Here is a 17,720-nt window from a genome sequence, read left to right on the forward strand (position 1 = left end):
CAGTACTTTCTCAAAAGCATTGCAAATGACTCATTTCTCCATGTTGAAATTTGAAAACCCAACACCTATCTCTCTAACACCAAAGGATTGAGCCTTCCTTGCCCGGCTGGTAAGAGTGAGCCTCTATACCAAGGATGTACCCTTTGGCTGTGTGAGGTTTTCAGAAGTATCAGAAGCTGTATATGTTTCCTGTGGTTGCTGTAACAAGTGACTACCAATTTGTTGGAACCTTAAAACAAGAAAGATTTATTCTCTCTCTGTTCTGGAGACCAGAAGTCTAAAGTCAAGATGTCAGAAGGGCCGAGATTGCTCTGAGGGGTGTAAGGGAGAATCCTTCCTGCCTGTCCCAGCTCCTGGTGGCTCCAGGCATTGCTTGGCTTGTGGCCACATCACTCCAGTCTCTGCCTGCATCATCACTAGAACATCTTGTCTTCTGTACTCACATCTCCCTCTACCTGTCTCTGATAACCCTCGTGATGGCACTGGGTTCACTGGATGATCCATAATGACCCATGTCAAAATTCTTAATTCTATCTGCAAAGAAAGATTCTTTTCCAAATGAAGTAATATTTGTAGGTTCTGAGGGTTAGGGCATGAACATATCTTTTGAGGGCTACCATTTGATCCATAGCTGTTCAGTGGTTTACATTCTCGGATTTGACAGTGGCATGCTTCACTTGTGACTGTGCCATTCTGGAATGAGGTTGACCAGATGGTGCTGCTGGCCACATCAAACTCATCCTACAGGCTGTAGCAAGCAAGGCTCACACCTCCCCATGTCCGACACCTGTGAATCACAGCTGGGTCTCTGGAAAAATGAGTGCATGCAGGAACAAAATCAAACAGGAGACCTCATCCACCACTAGGTCTCAGAGAGGATATTGCAGCCCCTGAAAAGAGGTCATCTCTCTTGGAACTTTTGTACTCAGTTGTACTTAACACGGCAAGGAAAACGGCATATTTATGTTGGAAAATGTAATTATTTATGGCACCTGTGACAATTGGGCACTTTGGAATCACAAAGTTTATGGCTTGAGGACCACCTGGGGTGATTATCCTCCAAAATGTTTCTTTGGCTTCTTGAAGTCCTGCAGAGGTTGAGACAGCTGTCTCAAAACTAGAGGAGAGAGCCCTGTGGGCAGGTGGGTGTGAGAAACTCAAACACCACAGTCTTCACAGACCCACAAGCTATTGGCAGGTGCAATGTGTTTCTTGGGGCAGCAGCTATCCTGAGACAGGATATCACAGGGTCACATCAAGGACCCCAGTCATCTCACAACTCTTAGACCACAGCTGCTGCTGCAGTTTCTGGTTGTAGGTGACATGGAGGGACTTTGTCTCTTTCTCATTGTATAGGTAACGGCCACCAACTCCTTCCAGCTCTGGGGTGACCGCTGCGTAGATGGAAGTCCACGCTCCTTCATTGGGGGTCTGGTGGAAGAAGAAAAGAAGGCTACAATGAGTCAAATTTCTGAGCAGGAAACAGGATTCTCAGGACTCACATGGATGCTGCAGGGACAGGTGGAATATACTCATCAGCTGCACTGAGAAATGTATGTGGAAACCGAGGTTGGGTGATCGATCTGAACCACACCTTCTCTGCTGTTGGGTTTCTTTACAACAGGCACTGACAACGCACCTAAGTGGGTTGCATTTCAATGGTGGGTTAATCCATCTCACTAGGCAGATGCATATTAAAATCCCTGATGTACGTATTTAATCACACACTCTTTATGGGACCGAAATGCTTATTAATTGACCAGAAGCAGATGAGTGAGTGCTTGACCTCTGTATTTAATAAACAATATTTAGCAATTAGATGAAACATCAGGACATCAAAAAGATTCTTGTTTTCAATTCAGCAAGGCATGCTACATCGGAGAATTGAGGCATTTATGAGCTGTGATGGTATGCTTCATGGAAACAGACGGTTCAAAAAGGAACTTGTGATGCAGAAAAAGGTTTTTCAAAGACTGGGGATTTTACCCTAGTGGAAGGTGATAATCTTGAAACATAGCACACCCTGGTTTTCTGCAGTGGGAGTTGGCCCTTGGTCATGGTCAGTGGGATGGAAGAAATGGAGGATTCTCAGAGGAATTAGAAGTTGTGGGACCTGAGAACCTTCATAGCTAGAATGCAATAATCCAGGAACCAACACAGTCCCTCTTAACTTCTGTCACAATGAAGATGTTTCAGAAGTTGTCTCTTGTAATAAGCTTCTGGGAATCTGGTGAACGTATCCACCATGTGGGGACACAGTAATGAGGCACCGTGAACCAGAAAGCAGGTCCCTGCCAGACACAGAATCTGCCATGCATTGATCTTGAACTTCCAGCCTCCAGAACTGTGAGCAACAAATGTCTGTTGTTTACAGGTTGCCCAGGCTATGGTGTTTTGTGATAGCAACACAAACAGACTTAAGACATTTGATGTCCAGAGTTTTTACTGGGGTCTCATTGCATAGGTATGATTAAGTCATTGGCCACATAATCAGATTCAACCTCCAGTCCCTCTTTCCTCCCCAGAGGTCAGGCTGGCCTGAAATTCCAACTCCCTAACGACATGGTTGGTGTTTCTGGTGGCCAGCCCCATCTTGAAACAATTTAGGAAACAGCAAATGTCACCTCATCGTACAACCAGGGCATTGCTAGCATTTGTGAAATTGCAAGAGTTTTAGAAGCTCCTCCTTGTTACAGAACCAGGAATAAAGACCAGATATTGCCTTTGTTATGTCCCTTCTGGTTTTCTGGGAGTGACAATCCATTTGCCCGAACTGATTTCACCTCTCACCAGTGCCCCTAGCACTGCATTGGCTCATGCCTGTAATCCCAGTGCTCTGGGAGACCAAGGCAGGAGGATTGCTTGAGTCCAGGAGTTCAAGATGAGCATGGGCCACATGGCAAAACCTGGCACTGGTCAGAGTTCAGGCACATGCCCTCCCAAAAGGAAAAGGGCAGACTCTGTGGGTTGGCCTGTGACACCCAGTCACTTCAGAAATTCTCCTGCTGTCAGTTCACTGCCTCCTGGTCTTGACTTCAGCAGCCAGTGTGACGTGGAAAGGCATGGTAGACAATCCAGTGTGCCCACCAGCCCATCCTCTGGGTGCCGAGCAAAGGGAACAGGAAGGCTGGACCCCAGTGGAGGGACAGAGCTGCCAGACTCCTGAGATTGTTTCCCACTGACTTGCCTCTGCTCTTCTGCTGCCTAAAGAGAAATGGATGGAGCTAGAGAACTTCCCAAGTCTGGAAATCACCTAGGGGTGCCTGGAGATCTTGCAAACCCAACGTGTCCTGGGAGATTTGGAGGCTGATATGGTTTGGCTGTGTCCCCACCCAAATTTCATCTTGAATTGTAGCTCCCATAATTCCCATGTGTCATGGGAGGGAGTCAGTGAGAAGTAATTGAATCATGGGAGATCTTTCTTGTGCTGTTCTCATGATAATGAATAAGTCCCATGAGATCTGATGGTTTTATAAAGGGCGGTTCCCCCGCACACACTCTGTTGCCTGCTGCCATGTAAGACATGCCTTTCCTCCTCCTTCACCTTCCGCCATGATTGGGAGGCCTCCCCAGCCATGTGGAACTGTGAGTCCATTAAACCTCTTTCCTTTATAAATCACCCAGTCTTGGGCATGTCTTTATTAGCAGCATGAGAACAGACTAATACAGAAACTGTATCTGAAAACATCTCAGGAGCGGATGCAGGTGCCATGGCTTGGGTCTCGCAGGGGAGCCCTGTGTCCTGTGTCTTGCCCTGGGCATCTAAAGACCAAAAGTAAAGGCGAAAGGGATGGAAAGAGGAAGGGAAGAAGGACAGAACAGAGGAGGAGGCAAGGGAGAGGGGAGGCAAGGGAGAGGGGAGGCAAGGGAGAGGGGAGGCAGGGGCCAACTGAAGGCAGCCATGGTGTTTGAAGGTCTTTCTCTGGGGCAGCCTTCAATGCAGAAAGAGGTTTTATTGATCTGTTTCATGCTTCTCTCTTTTGTGGCTGTGTTCTGCCCAATTTCCAGGCAGGATGTGCCCCCAAAGCCAGCATTCTTCTTCCTTCCCCATTATCTTGTAGACGGAAAATACGGAATCTTTCTGGGGACCAGCCCACTTCCGTATAATAGGCAGGGACACCAAGCACTGCAGCTCTGAATCCAACATGGTGCCCTTTCCCACGCTGCTGCTCTGGACAAAGTGATCGCAGAGGCCGGATGGGGGCCACCCTGGGTCCCCAGGAGACACCGTAGCTCCTGGTGCACAGAAATGAGCATTTACACCTCACGCTGGTGCCTGAGACGTTCACCTACACTGTTACATTTAGTGCTGTGCCTTCTTTGCAAACAAATCCTTAAATCAGCTCCTGGAACAAGTTTTGTATTGTAGTCTGCCATCATTGACACTGAGGATTCAGGGGCTCATGCCCCAAATACCCAACCTGTGTCTTGACCATGTAGTATGCTGCCGGAGAGGCCCCTGTGTTCTGCAGATGCAGCTTAACTACTCCTGGGTTCTCCTGCATCGTCCCTGTTGTTGAACAAACTCAGCACTCTCTGGAAGGAGGCTTCCTCTTTGTGGTTCCCCTGTGGGCAGTGTCTGGGGGCTTCTGTTTCCACCGTATTTTGAAAACTCCTCTTATCTGAGTAAGAGTTCTTGGGCTATGCATATTCAATTGGGGCACAAGTACTAACCGTTTTAGGGGGCAATATACCACCCACGCTATGCTGAAAATGAGCTTGCGACTTCTAGAAGACAGCAAGGGCATTGTGCTGAAAATGTAGCTATTTCTGGGGACACAGGACAATATGATGAAGTTCTATTTGATGATGTTTTTTAAGAAATTCACACGCACACATATTCACGTGTGCATGCTCACATGCTGACATGCTCACATACATTCTATGTACTCACATGCTCACAAATCCATATACACACATATGGACACATGCATACGCACATGCACACCTACTTGCACATGCATACTCAACACTCATTCACATGTACACAAACTCACATGAACAATGCTCACGCTCATTCACATGCACACAGCTCACACACATGCACACATGCTCACATACATGCACACACATGTACACACATTCACATGCACACACTAATTCACATGTACACAGCTCATCCACATGCTCACATACATTCACATGCACACACACGCACACATTCATATACAGGCTCACATGCTCAGACACTCATGCACATGCACACATGCCCATCCACGTGTACAGTCACATGCACACTTATACACATGCAAACATGCTCATATACCCATTCGCATGCACACACTCATACAAATGCACAATTATATTTATCCTGATATAATATTGCAAAGTATGAAACCAAGGAGAGAGGCCTCAGGAGGAGCCAGCTCTGCCCACACCTGGATCTCAGACTTCAAGCCTCCAGCACTGTGGGAGAATCAATGTCTGTTGTTTGTAAGCCGCCCAGTCTATGGTATTCTGTGATAGCAGCCTGAGATGGACTAAGACATCTCATAAGAAGAGGAGATGAGGACACAGACACACACAGAGGGACAAGCCTGTGAGGACACAGGGAGAAGACGGCATCTCCAAGCCCAGGAGAGAGGCCTCAGGAGGAACCAGCCCTGCCCACAACTGAATCTCAGACTCCCAGCCTCCAGGACTGTGGGGGAATCAATGTCTGTTGTTTATAAGCCGCCCAATCTATGGTATTCTGTGACAGCAGCCTGAAATGGACTAAGACAGCTCATAAGAAGAGGAGATGAGGACACAAACACACACAGAGGGACGACCCTGTGAGGACACAGGGAGAAGACGGCGTCTACAACCCCAGGAGAGAGGCCTCAGGAGGAGCCAGCCCTGCCCACACCTGGATCTCGGACTTTCAGCCTCCAGGATGGTGGGAAAATCCGTGTCTGTTGTCTAAGCTGCCTGGTCTATGGGACTTCAGGCTGGCAGCCCCGGCAGATAGAGACCAAGCCCAGGTGACTTCTCATCTCCTGACTGGGATGGGCACAGGCTGCTGTGTGCGTATGTCAAGAAAGCCTCTTCTCCAGGAAACAGGCAATTATACCCACACTTACCCGCTACCTCAAGAGTCAAGGAGAGTAGAGACTTCAGGTGTATGAGCCATTACTCGAGTTCCCCTCCCAAGTCATCGCAATCTCCTGTTGGTTACCCGGCTCATTCACTCTGCCACGCAGCTCTATTGCAAACAGAGCCCTCTGTGCTCACCGGACTGTTCACCAACACCAAGGATTCCTGCCAGCGTTCGTCTAATGCCACGTTCTACAAAGCAGACCTTGGACTGGCCCAGCCCTTTGTGATCTTTTTCCCCAAAGAAAACACCCGGACCATGGCTGGGCGTGGTGGCTCACGCCTGTAATCCCAGCACTTCGGGAGGCTGAGGCAGGCGGATCACGAGGTCAGGAGATCGAGACCATCCGGGCTAACACGGTGAAACCCCGTCTCTACTAAAAATACAAAAAATTAGCCAGGCGTGGTGGCAAGTGCCTATAGTCCCAGCTACTGGGGAGACTGAGGCAGGACAATGGCGTGAACCCGGGAGGCGGGGCTTGCAGTGAGCTGAGATGGCGCCACTGCACTCCAGCCTGGGCGACAGACTGAGACTCTGTCTCAAAAAAAAAAAAAAAAAAGAAAACACCCAGACCATGGTGACGGTTTTTTGTGTTAGGGCGGCACAGAGAATGTGACAGGTAGGGAAAACAGCAAAGCATCTCGTGTCGTCCTCAGAGTCGCTTTCGTAAGAGGGGAAGCTCTGGGACCTGTCTCAGAGCTGCTGCAGAATAAGAAGGGTTCGAGTCAGCCTTCCTCCTGCTGACAATGAAGGCCTCAGTTTTCCCTCCGGAGGCAGCCCCTTTTCCTCCTAACTCCACGAAAATGTCTCTCCGGAAGGTGCAGCTGGAGCACCCTGCACCTGCACCCTAGCCAGCCCTGCACCCACATCCGTACATGCCAGGCAGTGCTGAGAACGAGGCAGGGAGGGAGGGGACGGACATGTCTGCAGAGAATCCTGCACCTGCTGGGAACAACTCAGTGTCATCAGCTATGGCCTGGGTCAAAGCACCTTTGTTTTGGACATTCAAAGGTCAGTGAAGGGTTGAGTGAAAGGGAAGGAGAAAGACAGAGAAATTAAAAAATATCAATGGAAGGAAGAAAGAGAAGGAGAAAGAAAAAAAGAAGGAAGAAAGGAAGAAATAAGGATAAAGGAATGAAGGAAGGAAAGAAAGAAGCAAAAAAGGGAAGGAAGGAGGGACAGAGAGAGAGACAGGGTGGGAGGCAGTAAGAAAGGAAGGAAGCAGAGAACAAGAAAGAAAAGAGGGAAGGAAGGAGAGAGGAAGCAGAGAAGAAAGGAGGGAGGAAGAAAAGGAGAAAGGAGGGAAGAAGGGACGAAGGGAAGGATAAAAAAAGAAAAAAGCGGAGCAAAGAAGGGAGGGAGGCAGGAAGCAAAGAAGAAAGGGAGGAAGGAAGGAAAGAGAGAGAGAGAAAAAAAAGAGAAAGAACCAAAGAGAAGGAAGGACGAGAGGGAAGTATGGGAGGGAAGGATGAGAGGGAAGGAAGGATGAGAGGGAAGGATGAGAGGGAGGGAAGGATGAGAGGGAGGGAGGGAAGGATGGGAGGGAAGGATGGGGGGGAGGGAGGGAAGGATGGGAGGGAGGGAAGGAGGAAGGAAGGAAGGAAGGAAGGAAGGAAAGATTGGAGGAAAAAAAGAAGGATTGGAGGAAAAAAGATAAGAGGAAGGAAGGGAGGGACGAATTTATTCCTCAGAGCCTTTGCTGCATTTACCAATTCTGGTTCTGCCCCCATTTGACCAAATATCTGGGGTGACTGAGAATTCTGATTTCTAAGATAAGGCAGATATTGTGAATTTGAAATAGCAAATCCCTTTTGTGTCATTCAAACCACGATTTCCTTTTTGTTAGAGCTCCTGTTCTCCAGATAACACCCAGGGCGCACAGAGACATTTCCCTGTGACTCTTTTCAAACAGCTTCAGAAAGCTGTTCCCTCTGAACTCCACACTTAACTTGTATTAGACGTGCTGGGCTTTGCAGAAGAGACACACACAGGGCTTCCCTTTGTCGTTGGGACAGGTCCCCTGTGCTGTCTGCAAGGAAACTTCCTAACTCTCCACTGCCAGGAGCAGAGGGCAGTAGGAATGGCATCACCCGGGATGTCTCCTAGGGAGGAGGCTAGCAGTGCTTGAGGGGCAAACGCCCAGCTCTCTACAAGGCACGCAGAGGCTCGTTCACCTTCTGTAAGCGTTGCTATTTGAATGCAGACGCTGTTGGTAGATCCTTGAGATGTGCTCAGAGAGATCTGAGGGCGCATGTATCTATTTTAGCACCATCCACATCTTAGGGCAGAAACTCACACTCAGGGAAGTGGCTGGCAAGTAAAGAGACTCCTAGCTGAGCTTCCCAAGGAGAGTTTCCACGCCCCAAAGTTGTGGAAGAGGGGACGGAATAATGCTGTAGTCAGAGAAATGCAGAGACGTCTGCCCAGGCTCAGCTGCCTCCCTGGAAGAATGTTCCGAACATTCTACAAAGACCACACTTCCTCTCCATACCTCTGCTCCAGCCACCCAGGGATCCTGCTGCTTCTGCTACGATGTCCCCTGCCTCTTGCCTCTCTGTACCTGCTGCTTGCTCCTTCTGGAATGTTCTGGAAAAGAGGTTTCCCAGGGCTGGATGTTTTCTGGGATGCTGACTCACACGCAAATCACAGGGTGATATAACGTGTGCGTGTCTGTGTGTGTGTGCACAGATATGTGTAGGTATGCATGTATGTGGATGTGTGTGTACTTCTGGGTAGATGTGTATTGTATGATTGTATGTGCATGTCTGTATGTATATATATGTGTAAGCATATGTATGTGCACGTGCATGAATGTACATGTTAATGGGTACATGTGTGTATTCATGCAAGTGTTTGGATAAATATAAGTGCATGCATGTGTGTGGCCACAGATGTGTGGGTATGTGCCTGTGTTTTCACATGTGTATATGTGCATGTGTGTATATGTATGCATGCATGAGAATGCATACTTGTGGGTAGATGTGTATTGTATGAGTCTGCATGTCTCTGTATATGGATATGTGTGAGCATATGTACATACATGGATGTGTATGAATGCATGTGTGAATATGTGCATATGTGTATGGCAATATATGTGTATATGCATAAATATATGTGCATGTGTTTGCTCATGCATATGTGCACACAGGCATGTGGGCACAGATGTGTGAATATATGCATGTCTGTGTGTATGGGTTTGCACGTGTATATGTGCATGTGTGTGCATGTGTGTCTCTGCATGTATGTGAAAGTGTGCATTTATGCACGTGTGCATGTGTACACACAATGTGCATGTGTGTGGGGGGATGCAGGTGTGTACATGTGTTTGCATCTATATGTGTATTTGTACATGTGTGCATGTATGTGTGCATGAGTGTGCACATGTGTATGTGCACACACATGCTCTCAACTCCCCAATGAGAGCTGTGGGTTGTGCTAAACTTCTAGGGATGTTTCATGTCTTCAGTGACCACCTGAACCAGCGAGGATTAAGGAAACCTTCCTTTAACTACAATCCCATAAGACACACATGCAAACCTGCTCTTACCAGGAATAAACACTCACCTGACAGACAACACAGAGGAGATGGCTTGTGCTGTTTAATGTCAGGTAACACAGGTCTTAGGTGGTCTCTGTGATGATTGATTTCATGTATCAATTGGCTGGGCTTTGGTGCCCAGACATTTGGTCAAGCACCAGACTGGGTAGTTTGTGGATATCATTAACATTTACAAATCAGTTGTGTTTAAGCAAAGGAGAGGATGCGTCACAATGTGGGTGGCCCTCACCTCTTCAGGAGAAGGCCTTCACAGCAAACACTGACACTTACTAGAGAAGGAATCCTACTCCAGTCTGTAACAGGGCAATCCTGCCTGAGTGTCCAGCCTGCCCTGCAGATTTTAGGCTCAAGGTTGCAATGTCAAATCTTGTTCAGGTCTCCAGCCTGCCAGCCAGCCTACTAATTTTGGACTTGCCCGCCCCTACAATCCCGAGTCAATTAGTTAAACTAAATCTTTCTCTATGCATAGATCCTATCGGTCTTGTTTTTCTTGAGAACTGCAACTAATACAAAATTGAATGGTCTCAATGGCAGAGACTCTGGGCATTCTGAAACCAGGAAGAAATGCCAAGCTCCAGGAATGATCTTGGCTCATCTCTTCACTTGAGGCACTGGAAGGTCTTGCAGTGAATCAAAGCACAGAGACTGCTGGCTGGTTTTTAAGGCTGCACCAAAGGAGGGCATACATCCACTCAAGGGAAGAAGTTTCCCATCCAAAGAGGACGCTTCTTTTTAGGGCAGCAGCCTCAGAGCCTATGACGTCTTTGTTCCTGGCAAGTCTGTTAGAGCCACCAGAGAGTATATCACAGACATACCCTGTGGAAAGGAGAGATGGCATCTCCTCGGACAAAACGACCCTTCCCAGTTCTGTAACTTCTGTGGCATTTCCAATGTGTACCTCAAATTGATCCAGGTGGCATCACCTCTGAGCCCGAGAGAACCCCCTTTCCCTCCCTCTCGCGCCCTTCTTCCTCCTGCACTTCCTCTTCCTTTTTCTCTATTCTTCTCTTTCTCTTCCTCCCATCTTCTCCTCCTCTTTCATTTCTTCCTCCTCTTTCCCCCTTATCCTCTTCTTGTTTTGCTCTCTATCCCTTCCCCCTTTTTTTCTTTCTCTTTTTCTCTTTTCTTCCTCCTCCTTCATTTTATCCTTTTTCTTTTTTCCCCTTATCCTCTTTTCCCCTTTCTCCCTTTCTCTTCTCCCTCTGCCTTCTCTTCGTCCTTTTTTCTCTCTTTTCTCCTCTTCTTGCCTTTTCTCTATTCCTTTTTTCTCCTCCTTCATCTTCTCTTCTTCCGCCTCCACCTCGTCCTCTTCCTTTCTCCCTTATCCTCCTCCTGTTTTTCTATCCCTCTCTCCCTTCCTCTTCCTTTCTCCTCTTTCTCATCATTTTCCCTCTTCTTCCTCCTCCATCTTCTCCTCTTTCACTTCTTCCTTCTTCCCCTTGTCCTCTTCTTTTCCTCTTTCTCTTCCTTCCTCCTCTCTCCTCCTCCTCTTTTCTTTCTGCCCTTCTTCCCTTTTCTCTATTCCTCCCTCTTTTTCCTCCATCTTCTCTTCCTTCAGTTCTTCCTTCTCCTCCTCCTCCCTTCTTACTTCTCCTTTTTCTCTATCCCTCTGTCTTCCTCCTTTTCTCCTTTTCCTCCTCCTCTTCCTTTTTCTCTCTCCCTTCCCTTCCTCTTCCCCTTCCTCTTCCTCCTCTCTCTCTGCCCCCTCTATTATCAATTTACAGTATAATCCAGGTTTTCCTAAAAAAAAAAACAAACTAGACAACCTTCACACTACACTCTTCTGTTTCTCAAAGTCTTCCTCTGAATCGAAATCACTCTTGTTCACTTGTGTGAGGCTGGGGGATTCCTGAATGAACTTTTATCCACTTGTTTTGAAAACAACAACAACAACAACCACTAAAGCAACACAACTTCCTGGAGGATTCATACGGAATTACCGAGAGCTATCTTCTTTTGTCCACAGCCCCAAAGCTGGGGCTCAATCCCCTGCAGTCCTGGGGCCAGGGGTCCTCACGCTTAGCACTCAGGAGAATCAGCCAGAGAGCTTGTAAAAACAACTGCACCCCTGGTAGCTCTGACTCGGCGGGTCTTAGGAGGCCCAAGAATCTGCATTTTTTAAATTATTTATTTATTTTGAGATGGAGTCTCACTCTGTCGCCAGGGCTGGAGTGCAGTGGCATGATCTTGGCTCACTGCAACCTCCGCCTCTCAAGTTCAAGCAATTCTCCTGCCTCAGCCTCCCGAGTAGCTGGGATTACAGGCGCCTGCCACTACACCCAGCTAATTTTTTGTATTTTTAGTAGAGACAGGATATCACCATGTTGACCAGGCCGGTCTCGAACTCCTGACCTCATGATTCGCCCGGGTCAGCCTCCAAACGTGCTGGGATTACAGGCATGAGCCACCGTGCCCGACCCAAGAATCTGCATTTCTAACGAGCTCCCAGAGGCTGCTGGTCTCAAGAGACCACACTGGGAACCCCACTCATTCTAGCTTCTTATGCAGCTCTGCAAACTATACACCATGGGCAAAATTCAGCCTGTACCTGTTTCTGTACAGGCTACTAGCTAAGAATGGTTTTATACTCTTAAAGTGTTAAAAAAAAAAAAAAAAAAAAAAAAAAGAAAGAAAGAAATATGCCAAAGAGACTATAGGTGGCCCACAAAGACTAAAACACTTCCTATCTGGCCAACCTCCTGTATAGAGCAAGGAACTGTAGCTTCGCGGCAGAATTTAATTATCTGCCCCTGTGCAGCTGTGGCTGACAGGCTCTGTCTCCCACACATTCTCAGAATGATGAAGTGGGCTTGCTTGGTGACGCCTTGTGCAGGGAAATGAAAGTTGCCTTCTGAATACACAACACGGTCCTGTAAATCATGCTCCCTGTGGCTTAAATAACACATCTTGTTTTACCTACAGCTTTTTTTTTTCTTTTTTTAATGACAATCTTTAGAGACTGGCAAGAGGACAGAAGATGTACAAATGTGAACCCAAATCCAAGAACGCAGTGTGTTCCCTTTTAACAGACACAAGGGAATCTTTGAAGTCCCAGGCGCCCGCCGGGGGGCCGGGGAGACGGTGCAGCAACATTTATCGTAAAACCTGCATAAAGCCACTCTTGAGTCCTGCAGACTGTTGGAGCTGCAAGCTACAGAAACCATTTCAACTTCATTCGGTCCAATGAATGTTTATTAAATGCCCACGCATATTTTGCCAGCTCTTGGGGCAAAGGAAGACAATTTTAGAAATAACCCCTGCTGCCTGGGAGCTTCCAATAGACATGGGCAGTGGGTGGATGGTGAGGCACAAGTGCAGGAAAAAAAAAGATGAAACCCATGAAATAGAAGATAGTTTCAAGTGTACTAAATAGAGCCACAAGCAATATAGTCAGAGAGAGGAATGAATGGCTCATAATTACATAATTACATAGAGCTTTACAGTGGAGAAAATGGTTTCCCATATATTCTGTCAGCAATGTTCACAACAATCTTATGTGATATTATTATCCAGAATTAACAAATTAGAAAAATGAGAGGGATAGCAGGGAAGGAGAGGAGAAGGGAGCTGTTGCAGGAAATAGCCACTGCCTGATTCTTCCAGGGACCCCTCCCTCATCATCTCCCTTATTTCTCTGCTTTGGAATGATGAGCCCTCATCCATGCACACAGCCCTGATCCATGCACACAGCTGGCTCCATACATGTGCATTCAATATCTCCCTCCCTGCCTTCACCCATGCACACAGCCCTGATCCATGCACACAGCTGGATCCATGCACGTGCGTTCAGTATCTCCCTCCCTGCCTTCACCCATGCACACAGCCTGATCCATGCACACAGCTAGACCCACACACATGCATTCAGCACCTCCCTCCCTGCCTTCCAGGCACAGAGCCCTGATACACACACACAGCTGTTGTAGGTTTTCTGCAGTAGTATTCAGAACAGCAAAGATATGCAATCAACCTAAGTGTCTGTCAGCAGAGGACTGGCTAAGATAAAGAAAGTATAGTATAGTATATACACACCATCCAATATTATGCAGTCATATCAAAGAATGAAATCATGTCTTTTGCAGTGACATAGACAAACACTGCATGTTTCCACTTTTTATTTTATTTTACTTTTTATTTTTATTTTTTGAGATGGAGTCTCACTCTGTCACCCAGGCTGGAGTGCAGTGGCGAGATCCCGGCTTACAGCAGCCTCCACCTCCCGTGTTCAAGCGATTCTCCTGCCTCAGCCTCCCGAGTAGCTGGGACTACAGGCGTGTGCCACCACACTGAGCTAATTTTTGTATTTTTAGTAGAGACGGGGTTTCACCATATTGGTCAGGCTGGTCTTGAACTCGTGACCTCAGGTGATCCACCCGCCTCAGTCTGCCAAAGTACTGGGATTACAGGTGTGAGCCACCACGCCTGGTCTGTTTCCACTTTCGAAGGTCCCTAGAGTCGTCAGACTCATCAAGACAGAAAGCAGAATGGTGTTTCTAGGAGCTAGGAACAGCAGGGACATTGGAAGTTGTATTTCAATGGAAACAGCTTCAGTTTGAGAAGCGGGCTGTTATCCTAACAAATAACTCAGATACCGAAAGTCAAACGCCCATCCTGCCATGTTCACACTTGCAGGTGGGAGTTCACCAGTGGGTCTACACGGACACAGAGGGTGGATTGGCGATGGGGACCCTGAAAGGTGGGAGGTTGGCAAGAGGTGGAGGATGGAAATAAATCACCTACGGGTGTAGTATTCACTGCTGGGATGATGGGTTCATTAGAAGCCCGGACTTCACCACTGTACAATGTCTCCATGCAAGAAATCCGCACCTGTACTCCTTAAATTTATAATAAATGAGTGAATCAATAAATACATAAGCCAGGCCGGGTGCGATGGCTCATGCCTCATCCTAGCACTTTGGGAGGCCGAGGCCGGCGGATCACGAGGTCAAGAGATCAAGACCATCCTAGCCAACATGGTGAAACCCCATCTCTATTAAAAATATAAAAATTAGCTGGGTGTGGTGGGACATGCCTATAATCCCAGCTACTCGGGAGGCTGAGGCAGGAGAATCGCTTGAACCCGGGAAGCAGGGGTTGCAGTGAGCCAAAATCATGCCACTGCACTCCAGCCTGGGCAACAGAGTGTCTCGAAAAAAAAAAAACAAAACAAACAAACAAAAAACAAATCCACACCTGTATCCTTTAAATTTATAATAAATAAGCAAATCAATAAATACATAAACCAGGACGGGCGTGGTGGCTCACACCTGTCATCCCAACACTTTGGGAGGCCGAGGCGGGCGGATCACGAGGTCGAGAGATCAAGACCATCCCGGGCAACACGGTGAAACGCCGTCTTTATTAAAAATATAAAAATTAGCTGGGTGTGGTGGGACATGTCTATAATCGCAGCTACTCGGGAGGTTGAGGAGGGAGAATCGCTTGAACCCGGGAGGCAGGGGTTGCAGTGAGCTGAGATCGCGCCACTGTACTCCAGCCTGGGCGACAGGGCAAGACTCCATCTCAAAAAATAAATAAATTAATTAATTAAATAAATCCGCACCTGTACTCCTTAAATTTATAATAAATAAGTGAATCAATAAATACATAAGCCAGTTGGTGAGATGACCCATAAAGACAAACAAAGCTTTGTGGGGGGGAAAGCAAGCACCTAGGAGAAGCCCTATCTTTGGAGGTTTTGGCACAGGCCTGAATGAAGCGAAGGAGAGAGAATGGATACCTGGGCGAAGGGCATACATGGAGGAGGAAACAGCCAGGGCCGAGGCTTGCACATTGCAGGGAAAGGGTGAAGTTCCTGGTGGCTCTACCTGGAGCAATTTCTTATTTTATTTTTTTTTTGAGACGGAGTTTCACTCTTGTCACCAGGCTGGAGTGCAATGGCGTGATCTCGGGTCACTGCAACCTCCTGCTCCTGGGTTCAAGCGATTCTCCTGCCTCAGCCTCCCGAGTAGCTGGGATTACAGGCGTCCGTCACCATGCCTGGCTAATTTTTGTGTTTTTAGTAGAGACGGGGTTTCACCATGTTGGTCAGGCTGGTCTCGAACTCCTGGCCTCAGGTGATCTGCCCGCCTCAGCCTCCCAAAGTGCTGGGATGACAGGCATGAGCCACCGTGCCCAGCGACCTGGAGCATTTTCAGTGGAGCACGGGGGACTGGAAGCGAATTGTATGAGCAATTCCTGTATGGGGATTTGCTGCAGTGGTGACTGTGGTAAGGGACAGTCCCCAGGGGAAATAGAAGGTCCAGAGAGGGTGGTTAGATCTGTTTATTAATAAAAAAAAAAAAAAAAAAGCAATGAGGGGGCTGGGTATGGTGTCTCATGCCTGTAACCCCAGCACTTTGGCAGGCTGAGGCAGGCGGCTCACTCGAGACCGTGAGTTCGAGATCAGCCTGAGTAACGTATAAAAACCCTGTCTCTACTAAAAATGTAAAAATTAGCCAGGCATGCTGGGAGGTACCTGAGGTCCCAGCTACCCAGGAGGATGAGGCCAAATAATTGCTTGAACCCAGGAGGCGGAGGTTGCAGTGAGCCGAGATTGCGCCACTGCACTCCGGCCTGGGCGACAGAGCGAGGCTCCGTCTTAAAAAAAAAATAAAAATAAAAAAATTCCCAGTACTTGCATCCTTGACTTGATTAATTAACCCGTCGCCGTCTCGGCACATCAATCCAAGTTCCAATCAACCCCAAGACACACTTTCATTAGACTGCATGGCAGATGCAAATACATGCTTGAGACAAGCAATGATACGAGTGGTCTACTTCATGGTGAAGCAGACGCAGTCTACACTGCAAATTTGTTCATTCTGATGGCAGGCCTGATCACGTGATATCAAAGCGGTCAGGACTTGCTGGACATGAGCCCTGTATGGTGGAGCTGATACACTCAGCATTTACAATAGCTTCCTTTTTTTTTTTTTTTTGAGATGGAGTTTTGCTCTTGTCGCCCAGGCTGGAGTGCAGTGGCGCCATCTGGGCTCACCACAATCTCCGCCCCTGGGTTCAAGCGATTCTCCTGCCTCAGCCTCCCGAGTAGCTGGGATTACAGGTGACTGCACCACGCCTGGCTAATTTCTGTATTATTAGTAGAGACGGGGGTTTCTCTATGTTGGTCAGGCTGGTCTCGAACTCCCAACCTCAGGTGATCCTCCCCCCTCAGCCTCCCAAAGTGTTGGGATTACAGGCGTGAGCCACTGTGCCTGGCCCATAGCCCTTTTTTGTAACACCCACTGATCTTGAGACAACAGGGGTGGGAAGAGAGGTAATAGCCATGTTCATTTGCTCCCTAGGAGGGGGATACATTGTAGGGGGTTACTGAGTTTCATTGATGAAGCTGCAAGGAGCTGAAGAGCACACATGCCCTCCGAAATACTAAGCTACTCTCCTACTGAGGCTGAGACCATCTGCATGTCTTAGCAGGAAGAATGGCCTGATGCATTTGTATACAGGACAAATCAAACACTTCATCTTTATAAATGCACAAATCATAATCCCAACACTTTGGGAGGCCACAGCAGGAGGATCGCTTGGGGCTGGGAACTGGAGACCCGGATGGACAACATACAAGACCCCAGCTCTACCAAAAAATTTTAAACAATTAGCCAGGCGTGCTGGTGCCTTCCTGTAGTCCCAGCTACTCACGAGGTGGAGGTGGGGTGATCATCTCAGCCCAGCAGGTCGAGGCTGCTGTGAGCTGTGATTGTGCCACTGCACTCCAGCCTGGGTGACAGGGCGAGGCCCCATCTCAAAAACAAACCAATCAACCTCCTAGTTTTTCTTCTGGTACTGACTGGTCGCCCAGGTTAGTGGCTGTGAATTTGGAATCGAGTCCATGTGTTCTGATGAGACAGAAGAGAGAGGTTTCAGAGTGACATACAACCATGCCCTCAGATGATATGAAACATCACAGAGATATGAACGTCCCACAGATTCTCCCCAGGGACCCTGGACAGCTCCTGCAAGCTTTTTCTTCTTTTTTTTTTTTTTTGTTTTTTTTTTTGTTTTTGAGATGGAGTTTCACTCTTGTCACCCAGGCTGGAGTGCAATGGCGCCATCTCAGCTTACTGCAAC

General features: G+C 47.8%; 1 protein-coding gene across 1 annotated transcript in view; it reads right to left on the minus strand.

Moving 5' to 3' along the window:
* Window positions 1-960: 960 nt before the first annotated feature.
* Window positions 961-17,720, minus strand: part of LOC129475920 (dehydrogenase/reductase SDR family member on chromosome X) — a 316,179-nt gene continuing 299,419 nt past the window's right edge. The window contains exon 7 of the mRNA XM_055268392.2: window positions 961-1,431. Within this exon, the coding sequence (XP_055124367.1) occupies window positions 1,243-1,431 (189 nt within the window). The 3' untranslated portion in view covers window positions 961-1,242. The remainder of the gene's footprint in view (window positions 1,432-17,720) is intronic.

Source organism: Symphalangus syndactylus, chromosome X (assembly GCF_028878055.3).
Source record: "Symphalangus syndactylus isolate Jambi chromosome X, NHGRI_mSymSyn1-v2.1_pri, whole genome shotgun sequence".
Classification (NCBI taxonomy): domain Eukaryota; kingdom Metazoa; phylum Chordata; class Mammalia; order Primates; family Hylobatidae; genus Symphalangus; species Symphalangus syndactylus.